This window comes from Urocampus carinirostris, chromosome 1 (assembly GCF_059441175.1).
Source record: "Urocampus carinirostris isolate Australia breed hairy pipefish chromosome 1, RoL_Ucar_1.0, whole genome shotgun sequence".
Classification (NCBI taxonomy): Eukaryota; Metazoa; Chordata; class Actinopteri; order Syngnathiformes; family Syngnathidae; genus Urocampus; species Urocampus carinirostris.
This window is the reverse complement of record NC_142349.1, coordinates 16,231,208-16,258,044: the sequence shown is the minus strand read 5'-3', so window position 1 is coordinate 16,258,044 and position 26,837 is coordinate 16,231,208. Positions and strand designations below refer to the sequence as shown.

Below are 26,837 nucleotides of genomic sequence, written 5' to 3'. Positions count from 1 at the left end.
ACAGAAAGTCATGAAGTCGTTAAATTTTACATTGCTATGTCTTTAAATAAACATGAATATTTTCCATCATACAAACAAAATATACAAATTTCCCCCTGACATAGATTTATATTTAGGAGCCTGTGTCTTTAACTTAACCTCGTCATCACAGGACCAGGAAACTAGTGTACGGGATTCATGAAAATTGACCAATCGAATTCAAGATGGTGTTCTCCTTTGTCCAATAAGAGTGAATATTTCGTAGATTCCTTCCAATTGGATTATAAGAAGACGTGACCAAATGCATTTACATGGCGCCACATGGAGAAGCATAACCTTGACTGTTCAGCTTTACTAGTGCTAACGAGCACAAAATAGGCACTATGTAAGAACTCTTATTGTTGCTATTTATACATACCGGTCAACTTTTACGCTTTCCCGATTTTTGTGTACGTTTTTAATTGTCATTTCAAATTGTACGCCGTAAAGCATTTTTTGTCAAGTCAAGTCAAGTCAAATTTATTTATATAGCCCTTAATCACAAAAATGTCTCAAAGGACTGCACAGGATTACAGTTACAAAATTACACAATTACCTGATCTTAAACTAGCAAACCAGCATGCGGGCAAGGAAAAACTCAAAAACCTCAGTGTGAGGAGAAAAGAGAAACCTTGAGAAAGGACCTCACATGTGGTAATCCCCCTTCCAGGATTGAACAGGGTGAATTACAATTAGCATTACTGTACACAGAATAGTAAACACTAGGTAAGATGTTGAAAATGTCCGGAAAGAGCATGACATCAACGACGACGCCAGCTGGTAAATGCAGGGGTTGACATGCTGCAGGTCAGACCCCGGTCCGCTGACCCATCCCAAATCATCCTTCTCCTTCGTATCAGCCAGGCAGGCCTCAGAAAAAGACAGGACAAAACAGAATACGAGGTGGGCATCAATCATATGCTTTGGAATAGAAGTGTGTCTTAAGCCTCAATTTAAAAACTTCCGTTGAGGTTGCAGATCTTATCTCCAGAGGCAGGGCATTCCACAGCACCGGGGCCCGGATGGAGAACGCTCTCGAGCCCGCAGACTTCTTGGCTCTCGGAATCACAAGTAGACCGGCATTTTCCGAGCGCAGACTCCGTGCAGGAACATAGGGGGAAATCAAATCAGAGAGATAAGAGGGTGCAAGCCCATGCAAACATTTATACGTTAATAAGAGAACCTTAAAGTCACATCTTAAGTGGACTGGGAGCCAGTGCAAGTTGGCCAATACAGGTGTAATATGCTCAAACTTTTTAGTCTTAGTCAAAAGTCTAGCTGCCGCATTCTGAACCAGCTGCAAACTTTTAATGCTAGACATCGGGAGACCAGAAAGCAATACATTACAGTAATCAAGCCGAGAAGTAATAAACGCATGAATTAAAATCTCTGCATCTGATTGGGACAGCATTGAACGAATCTTCGCAATATTACGGAGGTGGTAGAAAGCTATTCTAGTAATATTTTTCACATGTAACTGAAACGACAGATTAGGATCAAATATAACACCTAGATTTTTGACCGAGTCACTATGGGTGATATTACATTTGTCTAGGTTCAGGGTAATGTTTGAAAACAAATGAATAAATGCAGTATATTAAGACAAAAATCCTGGGAAATGCAGTCAAATACACCAGGTTTATTATAAACCAATGATTATGAATTGTAATGGGTGATTATAAGTATTATTATATTGATGCTTGTAATCATAATGCTTATTATAATAATTGATTATTATATGGTTATTATGACACTTATAAACAATATAATACTTAATTATTACAATATGATATTATACAACAATCATGTCTATACCTCCAAATAATGTACAAGGCCTGTGTTGTGTATAGTATGTGGTTGACTCCCAAATGCAATAATATATAAATCACAGCACGGTGGCATTTTGAATTCCTGCATGTTTTCACAACCCAGGAGAAATTTGAGCCTCCAAGTGTTTACTTTTCAATGCTCTTTCCATCCATCCATCTATTATCTGCTCCGCTTATCCACAGTAGGGTCGCAGGGGTGCTGGAGCCCATCCCAGCCATCTTCAGGCAGTGGGCAGAAGACACCAGTCGCTGGGCACACAGAGACAGACAACTTACTTGCTCATTCACACCTAGGGACAATTTGGACCGGCCAATTAACCTGAAATGCATGTTTTTGGGAATGAGGTAGGAAACCGGAGTGCCCAGAGTAAACCCACGCAAGCAAGGGAAGAACATGCAAACTCTGTGGGGTCAAAAAAATTGTATGTGTTTGAAAAAAAAAAAGGCTGTGGTAGCTGGACTTGAACCCCGAACCTCTGCACTGTGGGGCTGCGTGCCAACTCAATGCTCTTCCTTTGATTGAAAATACAAAAACCACAAAAAATGTTCATAATATGTACTAGTGTTAATAAGGGGATTTGCAATTATTCATAAGGGGAGAAATTGGGTGAGGTTGACAGGTATGTATCCATCATGTTGTCTTTAGTTAAAAGAGTCAAATATATGACTCGCATGTACATGAGATGTTGAGTGCCTACCGATAAATTAAACTTGAGATTTGTCTTTTTATGTTGCCAACTAGTCTAAATAAAACATATTGAAATCTTAAAAAATAGTGCTGCATGTGCTTATTTTAGGCAGGCAGCTATGGAAATTACGGCAAAGTATTGCCATAAAGAGATGGACGCCTATGGGTCATGTGTAGCCGCCAACCCATCTGTATGGCAGGAGAAGTGTCATGAACTGAAGTTGAAGGTCTCACAATGCACATCATCACAGTAAGTTCTATCTATTTACTCCATATAACCTGCAAATTGAACACGTGTTTGGTGTGCACTGACTTCTGTGATTGATTTGTTAGCCCAGTGATTCAGAAGATCAGAGCAGACTGTTCTAAGCAGTTTGTCGAATTCGAAAAGTGTTTGAGAGAAAACCACAGTTCACCTGCCTCCTGTTCAGCCCACGTGACTCGCTTTCTTGGCTGTGCAGAAACGGTGGATCTCAGCAGGGTAGGTAAGTGATTAAAAACGACAATGCTTTTTTAACATGAATAGTTGAACGATAATATTGGGCCAGAGTTGGATAGAGTAAGCAAAAAGAGTAATTGTCACGGATAGACTTTCTTTAAAACTTCGCAATGTCTTGTGATGAATCCATCATTAATTCAGACTCATTATCGTTGCCAAAGAGAAGCCATTGAATACGTTTTAGTACGTATCAAAACACCACAATTATACATACACACCCACCCTAAATGAATCGTTGATCAACGTTTCTGCTGCAGATACGAAAACAGGAAGTGAAGGGTTTAAAAGTTGTCAAGAGTTGCTTTAAAGTAATCGATGCTCAACTTGTGGCAGGTCACAGACGTATGCAATGAAAAGCTCACCAGTATTCAAGTCAAGTCAAGTCATTTTTATTTGTATAGCCCTAAATCACGAAGAGTCTCAAAGGGCTTCACAGATTATTACACTATATTACACAGACTATTTTTCAGCCGACGAGAAGAGTAGGTTATTCATATGCTATGGAGTAGAAGTGAGTTTTAAGCTTAGATTTAAACATTTCCACTGAGGTTGCAGATCGGATCTCAGGGGGAAGAGCATTCCACAGCACCGGTGCCCGGATGGAGAACGCTCTCGAACCAGCTGAACACTTCTTTGCTCTTGGGATCACCAGAAGACCGGCACTCTCAGATCGTAGGCTTCGGACCGGGCAGTTTTTGAGAATAAGTCACGGCATTTAGATGGACCAATGACTAACATTTCGGTCTTTTCAGAGTTAAGACGCAAGAAATTGAGTGACATCCACTCTTTTATCTCAATGAGGCAGGCCTCCAAATTTCCACAGATTAGTGTGGGAGATTCATGTGTTTTACTACATAAAGACTTATTTAATCATTGAAATATTGTATTTTTAGAGAAAATTTAAGTTCAAATGGTTAGTGCCTACCATTGTATAGCAGTGTTTAAACATATGGGAAAAGGGGAAATATTGTTTTCATTAATAGGGATATACAGAAATTAAAAAATGGGTCTTAACAAACCAGGTTTTCCACAAAAGAGGCTCTGATAAAAACAATCCACTTTTCTCAAATGTCCTTTTTGTTATTTGCTATTCTTAAGGATATAAACTATTTAAAAAAACATTAGGAATGAAATCAAACAATTAACAATAAAAAAATCCATGTTTTGTGTGGGCTGCACTTGCATAAAAGAGACGACATGTATTTCTGACCACAATATGTGGCTGTATTGTGTAACAAACCAAAAACGAGCGCTACAACGTACAAGGAAGAATATAAACTACAGACACTGGAAGTGACCAAAACACACTGTTTTCTTTTCAATTTTTTTTACCTTGCCTTTAGAGAAGGAAAGGAAAAAAGGGTGGGGGTCTAATGTTGGCTAAAATTAAAAAAAAAAAAAAATGAAAGAAGAAAGAATGAGAGGAAAAAGGGACTAATTAAAAAGGGAAAAAAGCGATTTGTGTGTATTGAGGGTGGACACTTTCCTTGAAATCAACACCAGAACAATACTTTTTGTATTGTAAGGAGAGAAGTGTGTTATGGGAAATAATTTGTTTTTAATTGTGTGTGTTTGTGTGTGTCTATCTGTCATGGCAGGTCAGTGCGTGGTGTGGCTCTTTGACTCTCACAGTTAAAAATTTCGGCTCTTCGTGTCAAACTTGTCCGCCACACCTGCCCTATATAGTGCCCTGCAGAAATATTTCACCCTCGACTTTTTGTCATATTACTTCAAACAGAAAGCTAAAAAGCTGAAAACATTTATTGCAGTACAGGGCCAATATCAACAGCGTCTGCTTCACGGCCAGAAATTTCTGACCACTCCATGCATCGGCCCGGTATTGCAGTACCTCCGGGAACGGTGCATTCGCAATGATCGCAGCAAGGCTTTAGGGCTAGGACCTTAGCTTGGTCTTTTGGCTGAGACTAAGTGTCCTGGCTCCTAGGCTTTGTAGCGTATTATGAACTGACGGATAATGGATAATGAATAACGAAGATAGAACAATAACCCTTCAAAACCCCTGTCTAAAAATCAACATGTGAGATACAATTGTGAGGTCAAACCAAATCATTTGAACTGTTGCAAAAATATTCTTATATTCTAAAATATTCTTTCAGCTCAACCAACTGACTCCAAGAGTTCTCACATGATCCAATGTCGACCTAAATGACTCACAATGACAAACAGACTGGTGTGTCATTAAGTCTCAGTTTAAATGCACCTGTTCTGTGATGGGCTCAGAGGTCTGTAAAAAGATATACTAGAGAACAAACCACATTCTGAACACCAAAGAACACACCAGGAAACACCTGGATAAAATTGTGGAAAAGTAGAAAGGAGGAATGGGATACAAGATATCGCAACATCTCCCGGAGCACTGTGTGAGCAATAATCTCATAATGGGGAGAGCATAAAATCACTGCAAACCTACCAAGACCTGGTCAGCCCAAACAAAGAGAAAACTAATCAGAGAAGCAACTAGGAGGCCTATGATAAAATTGGATGACGTGCAGGCAAATAAATTTGAGGTGGGACAATCTGTACATAGGACAACTATTAATCATACTCTCCATAAGTCTGCCCTATATGGAAGAGTGACAAGAACAAAGCCCTTTTTAAAAGAATACCATTGTGAGGCCTGCTTGGCTTTTGCAAGGAGCTACATGGCACACAAATAACAGTTTGAATTTGAGGGTGCTTGAGCATCCTTTACAACAGGCTGGTTACGCCCATTGCATAAGAGTAACACTGCTCATCGTCCATCATCATGCAGCCTCACACTCGGGTTGATTTTTCTACAGCAGGGACTAGAAAGATTGTTTGAATTGATGGGAATGTGGATGGAACCAAATACAGGGTGATTTTGGCAGATAATCTGTTTGGATTCTGCAAGTGACCTGAGATGGGGCGCCTGTTTACCTTCCAACAGGACAACAAACCTAAACATGAATCAAAATCTACAACGGAATGGTTTAAAACCAGACATGGGACCAAGTCACACATGTGCAAGTCTCAAGTAAGTCTCAAGTCTTCACCTTCAAGTCCCAAGTAAGTCCCAAGTATTTTTTTCTTGGGCAAGTCAAGTCACAAGTCAAGTCCCGAGTCTTAGATTGCCAAGTCCAAGTCAAGTCACAAGTCATAAAAACAGCGACTCGAGTCGACTCGAGTCCAAGTCACTAAGTCTCAAGTCCCCATGTCTGTTTAAAACCAACAAAATAATGGTGTTAGTATGGCCAAGCCAAAGTCCAGACCTTAATCCTATAGAGCAGTTGTGGAAAGATCTGAAAATAGATAGATAGATAGATAGATACTTTGTTGTGCACAAATGATCACCGTCAAAACTTATACCTTGGTTTTGCAAGGCACTGTACATCCTGAATCGGAATAAGGGGACAACCACTAGCCAGTCATTACACAAATATTTTTTTCAGCATTTAGCTCCTGACAATAATTAAAGGATGGTTCAATTCTTGTCACCTTGTAGAACCCACTGGTCATACTTTTCCAAAGGATAAAAGGGTTTTTGGGTTCTCCAGGGTTAAACGGCTCAACTGTGGACAGGTTGCTTTTTTGTTTAAGCATGTAATTATTAGCTAAATTCAGCTTAAAATTGTGCGAGCAGTAAACATGCATATAAAATATGTATATTGTTAGTATAAGCTTGGCAGAGGTCCTGGTTTCCTTCTCGTGTGCAAAATGACGTTTGATGTGACATCAATCTCAACATTTGTTTTTTTGTGGCATTTTTTTGGTTTCTTTTTTTTCATTCATTTTTGATCATTTTGGGCCAAACATTTGTCTGCCTTTTTTCGAAAATTCGCCGCATCGTAATTATTTAGTATAGAATTTTTGATTGCACCCGTTGGCTTTAGTGCTGTGTTTACCAGTATTTATTGAACCATATTACAAACGTGTGCTCTGATCTCAATTTACCCCTAGATATTCTCAGTTGGTATTGGTATCACTAGTGTAGTGCAATACTTGAATGCAACAAGTGGAGGCGCTGTTGAATCACTCTTCCTTTGTCTAATGATAAACGTGTAGGCGCGAGAGAAGTTCATTCACTTAAGAATTAGCCTTGGGGTAAATCATTACAAGGCGAATTTGTTTACATTTTAAAGATGTAGCTAAATGCCCACTACAATACATTTGAACTCCTTCACTACCAGCCAAGTTAAAAGAACAATAATCAATATTTTCTATCTATTGAAAACGCCACTGAAATTGAAATATATTTTTGTCATCTGCTTGCCCAAGACACAGTACAGGAAATGGTGCCCCTACGACCCTAGTGGTTAAGGGATCCAACCATAGTCATTAATGCAACTCAACTTTAAATTAATCTTTGTAGTACACAGTTGTCAAAGTTACTAGAAATAAAACCAACCTTTGACACGGGGAGCAATTTTAAGTTTTAGAGTGTCTGGCTGGTTAATTTTTTTTTCATTTCACTTAGTGATTTAGGATCATTCAACGCTGTTTCGGAGTGTCATTTTCCATTTGTGAACATTGCAATACTCACATCATTGTTGCATTTGATTAAATGCAGCTAAAATAAGGACCAATATCTGTTGATGATAACAAATCATAGTTTTGGGTGGTAAAATAGTTGTTTAACATAATCGCTGTACAGTACAACATACTCTTACCATAATACACCGGCGCCTCCATAGATTCCACCACTATGCCGCAAGTAACCCCAGCCGAGCAAAAGAGGAGCGGGGAGGGGACGAGAGAGGTGCTATGGATAAAATAGACTAAACAATTTTAAGGCAGTGGAGTATTTCGGATCCTGCATGGTTCACATTTTCGTTTTCTTTAACTTAAAAAAAATGCAATTTTTCAGATTCAGATTCAGATTTACTTTATTGTCATTCGTGTACACGTGTATACAGAACGAAATGTCGATACATCTGACCCGCTCAGTTTCTTTGAACGTCAGCCGGGATAGATAAGATTAACCGTATTGATTTTGAAGCCTATCTTGTCCTTTATAAAGGAAAAGCCAGGCTGCTTGGTTTGAATTTAAGGGTGCTTGAGCACTCCCAAAAACTGGATGGTTACTCCCTCTCTTTGACGTTTATATTCGTCGATGGCGCTGAAATTATTATCAATGTTTGAGATCTGTAGGAGTCCTTAGTTGTAAATCAGTTAATTACGCAGTGGAATTGTTTGATATGTCAAATCTCCTTACTTTATTCCGCTTTCATTTCTCTTTAGAAAACCTCATTAGGTAAGTGAGAGATGCTTGCCAAATACAGGACTGCTTTAATGTTGATTATCCTTAAAATGACACTTATAATCTGGTGAACCTAATTGAACCTACTGAAAAGAAAAGAATATTCCTAGATTATCAAATGAATAGAGCAATATTTTCGTATGGCTCTGTCTATAATTTAACATTTTCAACCGGCAAAAAAGATACATTTATTTTGTATAAAAATCGTAACATGAAAATGAAATGAAAAAAGGCAGTATTATTCAGACACCATCAGTAGCCTTCCGTTACTATTTTGGCAAAAGTGGGATAAATTGACCAAGGAGATCATAAGATTATCCTCCTCCTTCCATCACACTATACTCACTGACTGTCTCCGCTCCATGGGAGGCAGAGTGGAGCAGAGCTTTCAGCTACTCTGCCCCATCTCTGGAACTCACTGCCGCCTGACCTCTGGAATTCCGCTTCCCTGTCCACATTCTAATCCGGAACTTAAAACTTTCCTCCTCAGACTAGCCTATTCATGATCATCTGCTTCACATACAGGCCCGTTTTTAACTCTACTTTGTTCTAATTTACTGTTTATTACTTGCTTGTTTTATTGTTATTTGGTATTCTGTGTACAGCAACCTTGGGTGTCTTAAAAGGTGTCTTATTATTCACTCAAGGAAAATATTTTATATTATAACTGGATAGAAATACAATAAATTGACAAACGACTTACTACAGGGAGAAATAATGTAAAATAAAAATAATATACAACAATTCATCATATACAATTTACCAGTGTACCAAGATAATCTCAGGGCCCATTTAAAGGCTTCCTGATTTGGCCCGTGGGCCTTGACTTTATCGTGCAAGCCTTAGAAACTTTGAACGGACGTAAATTGGACAGACATGCTGACATGAGTCTATTGACTAATAGTACTTTTCATTTAGTGAATGTAATATTATTATTATTAATATTTGGAAATGTCAAAAATTAGAGAACGTTTACTATTATTATGATCTATTATAATGTGATTGCATGACTAATCATTATATTTATGTATTTTTTTCAGAGACAAATCCAGTACCTGTGCCATCATAGCATTCACACTTCAGCAGTAGCTACATTCCTATAGTTTTTGTCTTTCAATTCACGAGCCTTGATTTTTTTCACCTGTACCAACTGCTAGGCTGTGGAGACCCAAATTCATGTGAACCCGTATTTATTCGATTAAAACTAAGGTATGTCTCTCTCAACCGGTGGGGGTTTCCTTCCTTTGTTTTCAGTGCCATATATCTGCACCCCCACATCATTGACTGTGCTGAGTCATAGTCAAATATTAAACCTGAATGTTGCACTCCCACACAAAATCTACTCACTGACAAAGAAAAAGGGAGTTTGGGAAGAACGGAGCAGAAGGAGGCCGTCTGAGAGAGGAGCGCCAGTTGAGTTATGTTCTCTGTGAGCAACACAGAGAACAAAACTTTTCTTGTTAAATGACTACAATCTAGTTCAGGCATGAAAATCTCCTACCTTTCAATGAGAGTAGCAGTTTTGAAATAAAAAACGGTGACAGATGTGAATTGTGTAGATCCAAGGACATTTAAAAGAAATTTTTTGGAGGGTAAGGGGGCTTGAACTGTGCGTTTGAATTTAAATGTTAGTAATGGTAGTACTGTTTTTATTTTTGGGTTTTATTTCACTGGTCTTTCACAAAGAAACAACTTTTCTCTTTGACAAGGGGACAGATGAATGTGTATTGGACCTATGCATACGTTGTCACCCGTGTCAAAGACTTTATTGACACCATCTTGTTTTTTTTTCTTCACTTTAGAATCTCAAAAACGGCTAATAACATGCATATTAATCAAATCAAAGCTCCGATCGCCATTTGACAAGCATTCTTAATTGGCATGAAAAATAAATCACGGCCAGTAAAATTTACTCCATGAATGGCTACACTCAACAGAGTTTAATGAAATTTCAATATAGCCTATATCCACATTTTATGCAGGATGATTAAAATAATGCAACATATCAAGATAGTCCATGGAAATGCTAAAAAAACCCCATTGGTTTTTCACACAATTGACTGTAACAGTGCCAGATGTATCCCTGGGGATAATGTTAGCCTGGTCTGGAGTAGGCTACCTGTAGAGACACTAGTAACTAAGCCAAGCTAAATTTAACTTGCTTTCATGCAACCATACTAGGCTAAATTCAGATAATAAACCTAACCCGGCTTAATCTTTTTTTGGTTTTGTGCAATACCCCCAAGGGTATGTGTGTTGTTGTAAAATGGACCAAAACATAAATCTTCCACAATGTTCTCACTTTTTCAACCATTTAACCGTTTTCATGCCTGTTAGTTGCAAAAAGCACGTGTGATGCAAGTAGAATCAATATGGAAATCAAAACAAGGAACGCTAAATGGTGAAACCCAAGACTGTATTGAATATACAGTAACATTATACAATCAAAGCACGTCACCTTGGTAGCCACTGAACATAAGATTGATACTCAGCTAACACAGCACAAAAAAGCTACCCTCACAAATTATCACCATGGAAGTGCATGCGTCAAGCTTGACGTGAGAAAGCACCTTTTTAGGAGCAGTAATGGATAAAAGGATTGCTAGAGCTACAGTATGTGTATGCTTTATAAATTGGACCGCTTTGAGCCGGGTGCCGTTAGTCTGGAGGCTCTTCATTCAACAATGTGACAATCATGCTGTGGTTAAGCACATGAAAAGGTACAAAATATTTACCCATCTAATTTGTGACGAGGGAAATAAATATATATGGAAAGAAACTACAGTACTACAATTAAATACAGCAAAGCAGTCACACATCTACATTTGGAGCTCATTGTTTTGTACCCAGTGTGTATGATTAAATTATGCAATAATAAGTCAAAAGCCTCTTGTGCAACCCTGTATCCGAATAAGGCTCCGTAAAACAACCCTGTTGTGGTTTCTAAAAGCAAAAAAAGAAAAAGGAAACCATTAAACCCAGCCGTTTTCTGTTCTTTAATAAGCCAGTCATGCAAACTAAAGCTGTCAACATTGGAACCTCCAGTGTGGAACATAATTTTTTTATGAACAAGTTGTCTCATTGGAAATAAAAAATAATTGCCTGATTTAAATGCTTAAGTTTCCCCTGCAATTTTGAAATACCGTTGTACAATTCCCTTCTTTCAAAATGACAAACTCTCATACCTTTGTATAAAGCGTCGGCACTGAAGATTTACTGAAGATTTATCTCATTTAAAAAGTAAAAAACCAAGGTCACGATAGCATTGAAAAAAAGATTAGCTATCTTGCCATCTACTAGTGCAACCTTGTTGAAGCCGAAAGCTACTTTTTGTTACTGTATGGGGAGAAGGGCTACCGTTTTGAAATACGCTTTGAAAATAACTACTCATGTTATTACTATTTTGTTACTGTTACTTTCACTAAACATTGTGTTAGTTACAAATATAATTTTCTAGAAATAGCTAATTAGCTATTTTCAGAACCTGTCCATGGGTTACTCAGGTGTTCTTAGGGGGTTACTTGGTGCCCGCCGGCACTACGTTGGAGACCCTTCTACTAGTGTGTTCAGAATACGGTGGTATATTTTTCCTGCAGTTTTTTGTTTAAAAGTATTAGTGAAATGTATTTATAGGTTTACTCTAAAACACCATCAATTTTGAATTATTAAATGAAAATGTCCAAAGCTATAAAATGAGGTTTCAAAAGTGAGGGTTTTTACATTAGGGCACTTTAAAGCAGCCTTGCCAACTAAGAAATCCCCCCCACCGCCTGAAAAATATCTGTTCAGTCTTTTCATCCCAGAATCGCAGGGTCTTACTTGCTCAATAGGCAATGAAAACTACTGTTCTATTAAGGGTCTCTTCAAAACATTACTTCACGTGTAAATAATTGGTAACATTCAAACTCAATCAAGAGAATATCCTGAGTTATGTCTCAGGTAAAACATACAAAGTACACACACTAACCTGAGTGCAAAACCATACTCCAGTTACTATACAGTCCTATATTAGCTGCATTAAGTGTCACATTTTACACCCTTTTGAGTCTTGAACAAATCAAATGTTCACATTCTCACTGGTAGATTATCTTTAAACAAAGTTCACGTGTGGTGACAGAGGATGGATAAAAGTCTACAAAATCGTGTTTAAATGCTATACTCCAGTTACTATACAGTCCTATATTAGCTGCATTAAGTGTCACATTTTACACCCTTTTGAGTCTTGAACAAATCAAATGTTCACATTCTCACTGGTAGATTATCTTTAAACAAAGTTCACGTGTGGTGACAGAGGATGGATAAAAGTCTACAAAATCGTGTTTAAATGCTATTTTTGTGTTGGAGAAAAAAAGACACCAAAATGAATCCTATCCAGAGTGTTAATATTTTGATATATCATGTGCTAAACTGATTGAGAGCAGGAATAAAGACGAGCAATTTACACCCTTTTCCTGAGGGGGTGGAGCTGTGCACAGTGAATAAACCAATCACGTTCAAATGAGTGAAAATTGAAGATAACACACGTCACCATTGAACCTGATTAAAATATGATTCATGCTGTTGGTAGCAGAGATAAATGGAGAACATTCTAGCATTTAAAGAGTTTTTTTTTAGATTAGTATCCATCATACATTATATGTCTGGCCTTTTTTTACTTTCAAAAGTGCTCATTTAATAAACGTCATAAATATCACAAAAGAGGTGCTTCTACGCATTTGTCACACTTGCAGTGTCTCTCAAAATGATTCTCATGATGTATCGAGAAGACGTTCCCATCTATTCAGTGGCAGCTTTTTTAGGGGACGAATTCCATTTTAGCTGCATCTTTTGATGTGAGAGGTGGAAGAGCACGCGGGAGGATGGGTGAGAGTTTGTCAGGGTCACGAGGTGAAGTAGGAGTTTTGCATGGAGTAGAGGCGATCGATGGGGTTTCCCACTCGCGCCGTAAGAAGGCCGCCCTCACCGGCTGCAAGGAGGCAGTCGCCGAGGTGACCCAGACTGCCGTCGCTGTCCAAGTCATGAAAAATCGTCTCCGATTCTGAAAAGTGGAACATGCAATACTTGTGGATCAGGATAAACGTAGCTACCGGTCACTTACATTATTATGTCAATGATATTGCTTTTATTGTATTTTAACCATTGTGTGTGTCTGGGTAATAGGTGTTTCAACCCTGTGTTTTATTGGGCAGTTAGCCCCTTTTCGGCTGCTCGCCCTTTGGTGTACCATTACTGCATCCACCTGTGACACAACGCCTAGGCATTTTCCACAACAACAACAAAAACTTAAAACACTCGTAACCTTAACATGTAAACCAATAGGGTGACTTGCTTACTAGGGTGCCGTGTTACTCAATTGATATAGCTCAAAAAGTGAAAGACAAGATGGGCTGTCTTCCAATGAAATATATATAGACTTTATGCAAAAGAGTTCCTCACATTTTGCGCATTTAAGAATTTAGGAATACCTTTAATTGATTCACCTTCAAATATTTTTGTGAAAAGACGAGGTTTGTTAAAATGACGTAATGATTTTCCCGGAGTTGATGTAATCTATGTGTTGGAATTACTGAGCTTACGAGATAAATCCCCGTGGATAAGGCATTGGCCTCATAAACCAGGGATTGTGCGTTCAAGTCCCTCCTGAGGTGTCTTTAATTCCCTGTTTCCAAACATTTAATAAGACTTCACGGTTGAGAGTTAACGTTTCTAACCTTGCTTCTTACCGTACGACTGAAGCTGATCGCTGGTCAGCTGAGGTGGGGTGAGCCCGTGCCGGAAGGGTTCCCCACCGTAGATGTTGGGGTCCAAGGTGAGGAGCTGCTGTCGAGGCAATGAGGGGTATCCCAGGATGCCGTCCATGCCGTGACCACTCGAGCCATCTATTTGGATGGGAAGAGTGAACGCCTTATACTTTCAACACTGCCAATTTGATCTCATGGGTTGAAGATGTGACCCGACATGTTTGGATAAGATTGTGACACAACCAAGGGTACGCCGTAGTGCTCGATTGGATCCAATTTTATCTTATAGCAGAATAATGCCCCGAAGCACATCTCCACATTATGCATGAATTATTTAGGGAAGAGACAGGCATCTGGTATTCTGTCTACATTGGAGTGGCCAGTGCAGTCACCAGATCTCAACCCCATTTGCTGTCGTGGGAGCAGGTGACTGTATGGTACGCAAAAAGCAAATCAATACCGAGCAATTACTGTTTTGTCCCCGCCAATATTATGGCATCACTTTAAAAATGAGCTTTGTCCCCACCGGTGCTATGACGAAACCTACGCCCTGGACTCTCAAAAGTTGTTTCTTACCCTCACTGTCGTCGTTGCTTTGGCGTCCCCCTCGACTCGTGCCTCTCCTGGACCCCCCCAGCTGCTCCTGTTCCTGCTGTTGTTGTTGCTGTTGTTGCTGTCTTCGGGCTATCTTCTTCATCTGACACAAAAGGTTCTTATTAGTCATGTTTTTGAGGGGTTATGGAGGTCAGATGAAAAGTGTCACCTTGGCCCTTTGGTTTTGAAACCACACTTGCACCACCCGCACTGTGAGGCCCGTCTCAGCAGCCAGCGTCTCCCTCACCTGGAGGTTAGATTTGTTTTTAAACTCCAAAAAGTGCTATACTGTTGTAAATAACCATAGATATATAGTCGGTTTGTAAGCCTCTCTAAGGCGTTTCACATTTTTTTTTAGATTTAAAGAGACACTGTGTAATATTTAAACACTAGATTTTGTTACCATAGTGCAATCGAAAACAAGTGCTACAAAGCTCAAGGGAAAAAAACAAAATACAGAGGCTCCGTTTCCAAACTGCACCATTTTTCTTCTCACGTATAATGTCATCTCACACAACCTTTGGTATTCCTTCAAGTAAATGGTAAATGGTCTGCATTTATATAGCGCTTTTCAAGTCAATGAAGACCTCCCAAAGCGCTTTACAATGTGCTTCACATTTCCCCATTCACATACACACTCACACACCAATTGGGAATAGGCCATTCGATGCGGCTACCTGCTTATTTGGGGCATTAGGGATTCAGTGTCTTGCCCAAGGACACTTCAACATATAACACGGAGGAGCAGGGAATCGAACCTGCGACCTCTTGATCCCAAAACAAGCGTTCTATCTCCTGCCAAGTGATGCCGCCAATTGATGAAGTCATTCACATCTGCTACACAACCAGTATTCATTCATTCCTGGAGAAATTGGAAGTTGCTCTGCAATTTTTTTTTTTTAGCATTGAAACCGGATTGCCAGTTTTGCAAGGTTTTGGGTGTTTGGGTACCCCTAGCAGCAAGATGGCAGACAATAATGTCAGCTCGCTAAAGGTGAGGCTCAGTTATTGTAAAATACGCTAAATACAAATTCCTTGACCTACTACTATTTAAAACAATGCACTTTTATATCATGGTTCATGTATTTTTGCATATTCATGGTTCTCGGATGCCTTAACCACCTGGGTCGCAGGGGCACCACTTCTAGTGATGCGTCTTGAGCTAGTACAGTCTGGTGCTGCCCATCTCTCTCCTGGCTGGTTTTTGGGGTAGGGGTTTACTGCCCCACATAAAAACAGTACTGGTTTGGTTTCCATTGTTACCAGTAACAACAGAAGATTCCTGATCTGACTCTGATACAGCACCTTCATCATCTGGTGGCCTTTTTCCCCCCTCGGTGTAGAGTACTTACATTTAGCATAAATTGAGATACAACTTCTTATCACTAGAAGTTTTTAAATAAAACACAACACCTTTTAAGTTAACGTGCATTTGTCAATTTTTTGGGGGGTTTGTGTCTGCTATTAAAGTCAAGAATAACAGGGAATACAAATTTGAACCTTTCCATGAAATTAAAATTTTACCTTTAATTCGTTATGAAATAAAACCCCACATCCACCCAAAATGCCAAATTTTGTTTTTTCAAGTTCTAGTTGATGTTATATCAGCTCAAATGCAAGTCATGGTTCCTCGTACTTGCAAACTGTTCAGTGCGCCCCCTCACCTTCCGGCAAGGCTTGGCCGAGACCTCAAAAGACGCCTTAAATGCACGGCGCTGTTGCGTGGTCAGGATGGTCCGCGGGCGTTTGGATCGTTTGTGCTCCTTGCCCTCATCACCGCCTTTGCACCCGCCAGATCCACCGCCACCATCCTCGTCCTCACTTTTCACTGAGCAATAACAAAAAGGTGCAAGTGTCCTTCAAGTAAACTCAATTGCAACTCGAAGTATCAAGACATGTGGCCATGACACTTTTTACACAATGTCTTATGGCATTTCTTTGACTAAAAAGGGAAAAATCAGGAGTGTTTAACGTGCATTTCCTAAGAAAGAATAATACACGGTAGTATTAGTGCAATTCATCATTGCACTAATGATACTGTATTAGCGCAATGATTAATCATTTATCGCTGACTACAATCGCAAAACATTGGATAAAACGGGAAATAAATCTGGGTAGCAGTGGTGAGAGGGCCGAATCCTAACCACTAGATCACCAGTGATATAGTCATATAAAAATATATTAGATTTTATCTCATTGATGACACCTTTTTAGTCACAGTTCCAGAGATGAATGTTAGAGAATGGAGAAAACAGAAAGTTGACCTGAAAAATAAGTAATGCAAAAAAGCACATTTTATGTTGGTATTGTGTTTATTATTTACATTGTCTGTCATGATTACCGATGTGAATCATCTGTGCCCCATCATTTGGGGCCAACCGCTGCAGGCTCTGATTGGCTCCCTGTCACTATTCAAACCCAGTCCTGTCAGTTCCCTGTTGTCATTCCGTCTGCAAACCTCTGTTTTTACAAGGCAAGCTTTTTTTTTCCCGACCCTGACTCCCGCCTGCCCCGTTTTTGCTCCTGTTTGTTTCCGGCTTCGACCCTTTTTGATTCCAACCACGTCTGCTCTCCCGTCCCAACTTACGACCCGTTTATGATCCTGACCACAGTTTTGCTCTCCTAGTACCGTCTACCGACCAGTTTTTCCGTCCCTGACACCGCCATCGCTCGCTATGGAAGATCCACTTCCACGTTCAGATCACAATCCGAGTACGAGAGCGACCTGCTTCCTACGTCCAGCAAACATCGGATCGCGGGCGCTGCCCTTTCTCTTTCGTTCAATAAAATTGTGAGAAAATTGGGTCTACCCTGTGTGCTGGTCGTGACATTGTCAATAAATGATTTCAATCATTGTGGCACGTATTCAATAATGTTTGTCACTTACACCGCTTAGTTCGAACTGAAAAAAAGGGAAACAATATCTTATACCGGTTTTCATTCCGAAATTAGGGGGCATGTTATACACAAAGCACGTCATACAAGAACAATGACTGTAAAATAAGGAATCCATGTTTAATCCTTAAAATACACTTATTTTAAGTGTATTTAATCTTAATTTACTATGGATACGATTCTTCTATTTTGAATGTTGGGCAGCTACAAAGAAAATTGAACTGGATGCCAGGTAGTTCTTTATTTTGACTATTATGCACTGTCGACATCACCATAACTATTGGCCTTTAATGTTGCTTTTCTTTGATTTCTGAACACTTTAGGATAGATATTCCTTTTAGATCAGATTTGGAATTTTGCATTGTGAGGATTTTTTGTAACGCCCTCTCCTGTTCTCTTGGCAAGTTCAAAATTCATGAATGCCTTCTCACCTGATTTTGGGAGTCTACTAAACTATAAACTTTTTGTAAACTAATTTTTTACCCTTTTTTTCAAGCAAAATATTAAAGTCATACCTAAAGTTAGAAAATGGTGTGTGTATCATATCAGATTGCAGATGGGTTTGTCCATTTTAAGTGTTAAATTTGTAGTCTTGTGGCAAAATATTTCTTAAAATATGCAAAATTATCCAGCACCTCCTATACCAGATCATTTTTGTCCTGTTATTTTCTTCTCATTATACTGCCCAAAAATTATAAAAAAAACTTCAAATATGAATTATTATATGTAGAGGCTCTTTAACTCTACCCGGCAGAGTAAAGGCCCACATTAAACCACACCCCCTACATTGCTTATTACCGAATTTTATTGCAATATGTATTCTGTGTAGCACTATCTAGATACTCTATATAACACGTTACAGTGGGTATTAGCACGTGGGTATTTGTATATTGTATTCTTTTTGCTTTATTAATGTATTGTTCTCAGCGCAGGGATGCTGCTGGAAATGTGAATTTCCCTGCGAAGATGAATAAAGTATCCTTTTATCTATCTATCTATCTATCTATCTATCTATCTATCTATCTATCTATCTATCTATCTATCTATCTATCTATCTATCTATCTATCTATCTATCTATCTATCTATCTATCTATCTATCTATCTATCTATCTATCTATCTATCTATCTATCTATCTAGAGTGATCCTGATGATGGGCTTAGAATAAACTGTGCATATGAGCTTAATTCATTCCAGGATCATGCTCATAGCGCAAATTGCTCATGAAACGGGGTAATTTTCTCGATATAAAGATAATTTAAAACTAATATTTCCGCTCCTGTCCTCCCAAATGTACCCAAGTGAACAGCTATAAAACACATATTCCTGATCACTAAAAACGCATTAGAATAGTGATTAAACATTAAAAAAATACAGTAATAAGACGATATCAACTAATTAAAATGGAAGTTTATTATGAGTCCTGCAGTAATGTGTGAACATTGTGTGGTGTAAAGGGGGGCCGGGGGTTGGTTGCTGTCAACTTATGTTTTTTTCCGTATTTAATGCGTTTATCGATCATTTCAGTTTGTGTGAGGCGTATGACAATTTTTATACAGGGAATATTTTTTTTAAAAAGACCGATCTCGTCTTGCCATTTGAACTCTTACATGGACCATCTCGGTCACTGGTAGTAGATTGCCCATATAGTTGCGGTGCCGTGAGACCTTGTCCCGTGTGCCGCTGGAATTTGCCCAATTTTATCTTTCCAAAAATGTCACGCCATTATTCACTTTCGACGAGGAACTGTAATAGTCATCCATATCAGTAGGTGGCTGTAGATTTTTATATACGTTATATATACTAATCTGCTCATGAGGTAGCACAGTACATTTAATAACTTTATATGTTTAATAAAGCGGTTTAAGATTGCACTGTAAAAAATAAAAACATAAATAAAGCACATCGTTCTTTTTTATTTTAAATATAATTTTCTTCTTCGGGGTAGGAAAAATAAGCATCTGCCTCTGACTACCCCTTTTCGAACATGTTATGTGACATTATTCTGTTGTTGACTCATTGTTTTTGTCCTGTTTTTATTTTTATGTTCGAAACAAAAGTTTTCATTCATTCATTCATTCTTTTTATATACTAATTACATGCTTATGAGGTAGTACAGTAAAAGATTTGACATGACTTCAATTTCAAACATTTTCGACGGACAGTGTGCCTCGGAACTTTTTTATAAATAAAAGTGTACCTTGGTTCAAAAAGGGTTGAAAAACACTGCTCTAGTCTATAGTCTGTCTTGCTATGAGTAAATAGGTGCAGTGTTCTGTTTGGGTGGGTTTACATATTACTTGACCACTAGGGTCATAAGGGCACGATTTCCTTTCGTGTGTCTTATTATTGTGTAAGGAGGATGTGCAACCATTAATCAGGGGAGCAATTGGTGGAGGTTGACAGTTATGAGATCAAGAGAGTTTTCATGATACGCAAGCAATTAGTGTACACTTCAAATTCAAGTTACTCTAACTTTAAATCTGTCATTCTAAAATAGTGCGCTGGCCATTTTTCCAAGGAAGGGGCATGAATGAAGAATAATTGAGAAGCACAGCCTTAAATTAACATACACACCCCCAAAAACTACGGCCCAATTTTTTTCTTGTTGTAGTCTGCATGCACAAACTGGACGAGCTGATGCAGTCACGAGCGGTCTTTAGTGGTAGCCTCTGGGACTGCTTATGAACTGGAAAATAGTTGTTGTAAAACTTGTGTACTGAAATTCTCATGTTTAGAGGTGCTCGTATATGGAGGTACCACTGTATTTCTTTAAAGGTGCAAACGGTATCCAAACCCAGAAATACATTTTAGCCGTACAACAAACTGTTAGGCATATTGCTTTGAAATCCCACATTTCATACCAGATTCTGTAGGTGTTGGGCTGATGGCGGCCAGCATCTCCCTTTCCTTCTCGTAGTCCATGCGGCAGAGTAGCTGACCTTCCTTCAGTACAAACTCGTCCCCTCGTTGCAGCCGGCGTTCGCATTCGCAGCAGCTGAAGCAGCCCAGGTGGTATACCTGGCCCAGTACCCGCATAATAAGCTCGGAACGGCCTATTACCTGCAGGCAGGCGCTGCACTTCCGCACAAACAGCCTGAAAACACACACACCGAAGGGATGCACACATGATGATGGATGCCTACATATTGGATGTAAAGTAGAGCACCATGAGGGTCAAGGAGCTGAAAGGAGGTGAGGTAATTAAAGATGGAGGCGTAAACAAGGAGCCCCCCAACACATTTACCCTCGCATTCAATGATTCCAGAGATTAGTGTGGTCTCTTAATTAAAGGCCGTATAAACATTACCCAATTCTCAGAGCAGCAAGGTGAACATCTGTTATACAAGGAATGACTTTACTGTTGAATAAGAGTCTGTTTCTTATGGTGAAATTTGCTTACACTGTTTGGGTAGTAGATGGTAGAAGTGAGCCTCGGATCGAACATATTTTATTGTGGAATTTCTGGTGTGATGATCTGATTATTTTTCTCTATAGCTCATCCATCCTTACCAGAGGTAAGATTGGGCCTAAAAAAATCAGTCCGACACCACCCTGGTCTGCAGATATTAAAGTCCCACCAAGCCGAACCCAACCAATTGACTTTATTTGCAGGACCGAGCAACAAGCAAACCAGAGATTTCATGCCCATCATAGCCGCATGATGGTGAACAATTATGACAGCTCCTTCTATGCAAGGCTCTTGCTATGTCAAATAAATGTACATTTCTTGACTTGCGAGTATTTAAAAAAAGTCCTTTTTACATGATAGCTCTGATGTGTTTGCTTATTATTTTAAAAATTATATATATATATATATATATATATATATATATATATATATATATATATATATATATATATATATATATATATATATATACAGTGGTACCTTTAAATATGAAAGTTTCAGGTAATGAAGTACCTGAACGGGAAAATATTGCCTCTAGTTCTGAAGATCGGCTCTAGTTACGAAGTCAAAACTACTATTCGTTTCCCGGACATAAACAAACCGGCTACTGCTTCAAATCTGCCTGGCAACCCAGTGCACATGTGTGCTCCCTGCATGCTCTTTATGTCACAGTCAGAGTTCAGAGACATTCGAAATTAGGGACATTTTAGCAAAATTCCATGATGTCTCAGAGTTTGTGGAAAGGAATCACCCGAAAAAAGTGTTGACAAGTCAGTACGCCTGCCTCTCGCATTTCAGACAAAAGCCAGTAAAAGCAGACATCATTGGATCAGTTTTTCAACCACTGGATAAATTTCTTTACCACAAAGATGCGCTAAATAATTTACAATGTCCCTTTGAGTGTCTTCAGAATCCTCATTAAAAAACAAACAAAAAAAGGAGAAAAGTCAATTTTGCAGGCTGTGAGTGTTATAAACATTTTTAGTGCTAAACTTTTAAGATGCCGAAGTACCACAATCATAAAAAAGATCCAAAAAAAAGTTGCATCGTACGACCCACTACTAGTGGAATAAAAGGAAACTTGCTGCATCTAAGATTGAAGCACAAACCTGTGCCATAACACAGGAATAGTCTACAAAGTTAAATACAACTTAACTTATGTAGCTGTGAGGCTTTTGCACACTGCTCGACTACCACCTGAGAAACTTGAGAAATACTGCCTTCATATAACTAGTACTGTACTTGTTAAATACTGGTTAATTTGTTTCGCGATGATTTAAAAGAACAGACATCAACACTGCACCCGACACTTAAAGAAAATTTTGACAATTTGTTGATTGAACTTTGTTATTTCTCCATGTCACATTCCACTTTCAGGTTTTGATTCCTCTCTATCTCTATTGCCTATGACATAATTCTGTTCGGCTTTGGAAAGTTTTTTGGATAGGTTCAGTTTCCTATTATTGGCTGAGACCTAAAATAGGGCCGCTCCTATCCCAGTGTCAGAGAGGTTGACCTCAACCGTTAAGGGTCTGTCATTGTCGGGCATGCAAAGAATAGGTGCTGAGGAAAAGGCAGTTTCAAGTTTATAGAAAGTCATAGTGTTTTGTGAAGAGCGGGTGAATCTAACCTTGAGGTGAGAGTGAGAGGGTCAATGGGTGCGTCAATGGTGCTGTAGTCGTGAATGAATATCCGATTAAATTTAGCAAAACCTACGAACAGTTGCCTACTATCCTGGATCACGATTACTGCCTGCTGAATTCTTGGACGGCCACCGTTCCTGCCTGCTGGATCACCGACCCCTTGCCTGCCTCTAGGACCATGACTGCTGCCTCTGGTCTTGTAGATACTGTTGCCTCAATACCTGAATCCCTGTATACCAAACCCTGCCCAAAATAACTACCACTATACAGGGAGTGCAGAATTATTAGGCAAGTTGTATTTTTGAGGATTAATTTTATTATTGAACAACAACCATGTTCTTAATGAACCCAAAAGTCTCATTAATATCAAAGCTGAATATTTTGGAAGTTGGAGTGGGGCTTTTTTAGTTTTAGCTATTTTAGGAGGATATCTGTGTGTGCAGGTGACTATTACTGTGCATAATTATTAGGCAACTTAACAAAAAACAAATGTATACCCATTTCAATTATTTATTTTCATCAGGGAAACCAATATAACAGCTCAACATTCACAAATATACATTTCTGACATTCAAAAACAAAACAAAAACAAATCAGTGACCAATATAGCCACCTTTCTTTGCAAGGACACTCAAAAGCCTGCCATCCATGGATTCTGTCAGTGCTTTGATCTGTTCACGATCAACATTGCGTGCAGCAGCAACCACAGCCTCCCAGACACTGTTCAGAGAGGTGTACTGTTTTCCCTCCTTGTAAATCTCACATTTGATGAGGGACCACAGGTTCTCTATGGGATTCAGATCAGGTGAACAAGGAGGCCATGTCATTAGTTTTTCTTCTTTTAGACCCTTTCTTGCCAGCCACGCTGTGGAGTACTTGGATGCGTGTGATGGAGCGTTGTCCTGCATGAAAATCATGTTTTTCTTGAAGGATGCGGACTTCTTCCTGTACCACTGCTTGAAGAAGGTGTCTTCCAGAAACTGGCAGTAGGACTGGGAGTTGAGCTTGAGTCCATCCTCAACCCGAAAAGGCCCCACAAGCTCATCTTTGATGATACCAGCCCATACTAGTACCCCACCTCCACCTTGCTGGCGTCTGAGGCGGACTGGAGCTCTCTGCCCTTTACCGATCCAGCCACGGGCCCATCCATCTGGCCCATCAAGACTCACTCTCATTTCATCAGTCCATAAAACCTTAGAAAAATCCGTCTTGAGATTTTTCTTGGCCCAGTCTTGACGTTTCAGCTTGTGTGTCTTGTTCAGTGGTGGTCGTTTTTCAGCCTTTCTTACCTTGGCCATGTCTCTGAGTATTGCACACCTTGTGCTTTTGGGCACTCCAGTGATGTTGCAGCTCTGAAATATGGCAAAACTGGTGGCAAGTGGCATCTTGGCAGCTGTACGCTTGACTTTTCTCAGTTCACGGGCAGTTATTGTGCGCCTTGGTTTTTTTACACGCTTCTTGCGACCCTGTTGACTATTTTGAATGTAACGCTTGATTGTTCGATGATCACGCTTCAGAAGCTTGGCAATTTTAAGAGTGCTGCATCCCTCTGCAAGATATCTCACTATTTTTGACTTTTCAGAGCCTGTCAAGTCCCTCTTCTGACCCATTTTGCCAAAGGAAAGGAAGTTGCCTAATAATTATGCACACCTGATATAGGGTGTTGATGTCATTAGACCACACCCCTTCTCATTACAGAGATGCACATCACCTGATATCCTTAATTGGTAGTAGGCTTTCGAGCCTATACAGCTTGGAGTAAGACAACATGCATAAAGAGGATGATGTGGTCAAAATACTCATTTGCCTAATAATTCTGCACTCCCTGTACTTTCTGTTTCTGCATTGTGCTTCGCACCCCCTAGTGGGGCCGTGACACTCCACTTCGGCACCAAGCTCACAATACTTTCAATATTATGAAGAGAGCCTTTTCCAATTGCCCCTCTGATTTCATCCACCCACCTTTCATCACTTGATTTCTAACTTCACTATCACTTCACACAATTGTTAATTTTCACCAGCACTTAATTCCCTGCCATTAAATTCCTATGAAATCCCGGCTCTTGCTTCTTGCTTTCCTAAAAGCGCAAGCATCCCCCCAACCCCCACCTTGGTATTTTCTGCCAGTATTCCCAGTTCGCCCTACCAGCCCGCCTCCCCCAGTTCACCGAAACTAATAAAGACGGGATTAATTAGATTGTTGTTTAAACAGGGCGATGGCCAGCCAGACGCTGTAAACTCATAACCAGGGATTGAAGATAGCATGGGGTTAATCTCTCGCCACTCACTTATGCACACTGAGCCACACACAAACACACTCAAGTATCAATACTTTTTCTGAAGTGAGCTGTCGTACCGTTCCCACTCACACACCAAGAAGCAAGGATTTTTTTTGCCATCAGCAGGATAACAGCGCAGGGGCTCCAATTTGAACAAAAAAGAAGGAACGAGATACAAACGGGGATAAGGGAGTTCTGGCACGAGGATGTGCAAGGGGGAGGAAGGCACAGACAAAAGTGTTGTTGCTCCCTGACTGAGCGCAAGGAAGGTGTTGCTCCACAAATCTGGAGCCAGGTCTGCACATTAGAGCTCCTAATCTGTCATTCCGTCCCAAACGCAGCTGCCACGACTAATCTCATCCATTCCATCTGCCAAAAGCCATCTACAAATTTCCTAAAACGACTGTGATTTCAAATTAATGGGGTATAGCAAAGGTGGGTGATATATTTGTATCGTAAGCAAACAGGCGAGACAATCATAAAAAGAAACACACTATTTGCTATTCTATTGAAAGCATCTGTTATGTCAGTGTTTCTCAACCTTTTTTGAGCAAAGGCACACAAGGCTGACTGATTTCATGCTCCTCCACTGGATTTCTTGTTAGTGTAGCCTAAAAACGGCAAGAGTAAAACAAGGCCCGTTTCAAATACAGTCCAAACACTAAACTAAACACTCGAAATATTTGAAAAAAGAACAGTGTATTAGTACTTGAGGAATAAGTTGACTTTGTAAGCCAGGAGATAGCAGCAGAGAGTAGCAACATTTTAAGTTGCGGACACTTCCTTTAATTATCATGTTGCTTAAATTGACACTAAAAACTTTTTTTTAATCATTTTTTCGTCACCGTGATTCAGCAAGTTGTACAGGTTATTTATTTTGGTTAATCATTTGGCTGTAATCAAAGGGGCACAGTGTAATATTTGACCAATAGATCTCGCTGTATTTTGGAGTGCAACCAAAATCAAGTGCCCAGTTTTTGACAAATTGTGCCTAAAAATGTTAGCAATAAAAAAAAAATTCTCAACCTACGAGTATTTGACCACTAGGAAGCCCCAAATAATACACATTGTCACTTCTAGGTCACAAAGAACAGCATAATTATTGGCCGATAGCGGCCCAACATATTCTGTGTTGTCTATCTTTCATGTTTTTGTTCAGATAGAATTAGTGTTCCATGACATCCTGCATTGTCTTAGTTTCAGATTTTTGCTAGTTACAGCTAGTTAGTATGCCTGCAATATATTTCTTAATCCTGTTGTCATGTCACTCTCCTTGTTAATCTTTTTAGCATCTAGTATCAGTATTGTTACATAAAAGCAGCTGGCTGTCCTTGTCGTGGTCCGGCTCCTCTCTGAGGAGAGGGATGACTATGCTTAAAAACGACGACCAGATGATGAAAGTGCTGTACCTGAATCAGATCAGGAGGCGTCACCTGCTACTGGTAAATCATGGAAACCAATACTGTTACATCTGTTTATGTTTCATGTGGGGGAGCAAACCCCTACCCAAAAAAAACAGCCTGGAAACCGATGGGCGCCGCCAGGTTGTTCTTGCCCAAGACACAACACAGGAAGTGGTGGCCATACAACCCAGGCGGTTAAGGGATTCGTGAGCCGTAAGAGACATTGATGTAAACAATGCATAGTATTCAAATAGGCAACTTTGCAGAATAATAGTCAAAATGACGGACAACCTTGCCATACGATGAATCTCCTTTGCAGGCGGCCAATATTAAAAACAGTTTCGAGCAAGCAATAGTACAACTGATTTCCGGTCTTTAGTCCTTTCACACAGGGAACAAAACGCTGCAAAATGACAACGATCACTCTGTGTGATACCGGCCATATTAAGTCCCCACGTTACTTAAATAGGGCCGCATGCAGCGCGGTGGGAATTTACTCAGCACCGAAAACAGAGGCAACTCAGGGTAACTGCCTCAGCGGGGGTCTGTAAGTAGATCAGTCTAATCCCCCTCTAATAGAAGTATCATTCACACTAGC

General features: G+C 39.6%; 2 protein-coding genes across 6 annotated transcripts in view; one reads left to right on the top strand and one right to left on the bottom strand.

Moving 5' to 3' along the window:
• Nucleotides 1-235: 235 nt before the first annotated feature.
• chchd5 (coiled-coil-helix-coiled-coil-helix domain containing 5) lies at nt 236-9,497 on the top strand. 4 transcript variants are annotated; one of them, XM_088328663.1, is made up of 5 exons: nt 255-364; nt 2,031-2,192; nt 2,645-2,785; nt 2,869-3,016; nt 9,314-9,497. In XM_088328663.1, the coding sequence occupies exons 2-5, from the start codon at nt 2,176-2,178 to the stop codon at nt 9,374-9,376; spliced, it is 369 nt and encodes a 122-aa protein (XP_088184789.1). In that variant the 5' UTR covers nt 255-364; nt 2,031-2,175; the 3' UTR covers nt 9,377-9,497. The 4 variants fall into 4 exon arrangements, with proteins under 4 accessions (XP_088184798.1, XP_088184789.1, XP_088184805.1 ...); XM_088328688.1 differs by having other exon boundaries at nt 258-364; nt 2,869-3,020; XM_088328672.1 differs by lacking the exon at nt 2,031-2,192 and having other exon boundaries at nt 236-364.
• Nucleotides 9,498-10,235: 738 nt separating this feature from the next.
• lmx1al (LIM homeobox transcription factor 1, alpha-like) overlaps nt 10,236-26,837 on the bottom strand; it is a 39,240-nt gene continuing 22,638 nt past the window's right edge. For both annotated transcript variants that reach the window (XM_088328640.1, XM_088328649.1), the window contains exons 4-9: nt 20,367-20,599; nt 16,273-16,436; nt 14,778-14,855; nt 14,591-14,711; nt 13,997-14,152; nt 10,236-13,311 (exon numbers count right to left, since the gene is read on the bottom strand). In XM_088328640.1, coding sequence (XP_088184766.1) covers nt 13,154-13,311; nt 13,997-14,152; nt 14,591-14,711; nt 14,778-14,855; nt 16,273-16,436; nt 20,367-20,599 — 910 coding nt within the window. In that variant the 3' untranslated portion in view covers nt 10,236-13,153. The remainder of the gene's footprint in view (nt 13,312-13,996; nt 14,153-14,590; nt 14,712-14,777; nt 14,856-16,272; nt 16,437-20,366; nt 20,600-26,837) is intronic.

What these genes read in the sequence shown, in the direction of transcription:
- chchd5 (XM_088328663.1), top strand. An exon ending in TCACAATGCACATCATCACA is followed by an intron (nt 2,786 to 2,868) that starts GTAAGTTCTATC and finishes TTGATTTGTTAG; the next exon opens with CCCAGTGATTCAGAAGATCA. An exon ending in AAACGGTGGATCTCAGCAGG is followed by an intron (nt 3,017 to 9,313) that starts GTAGGTAAGTGA and finishes TATTTTTTTCAG; the next exon opens with AGACAAATCCAGTACCTGTG.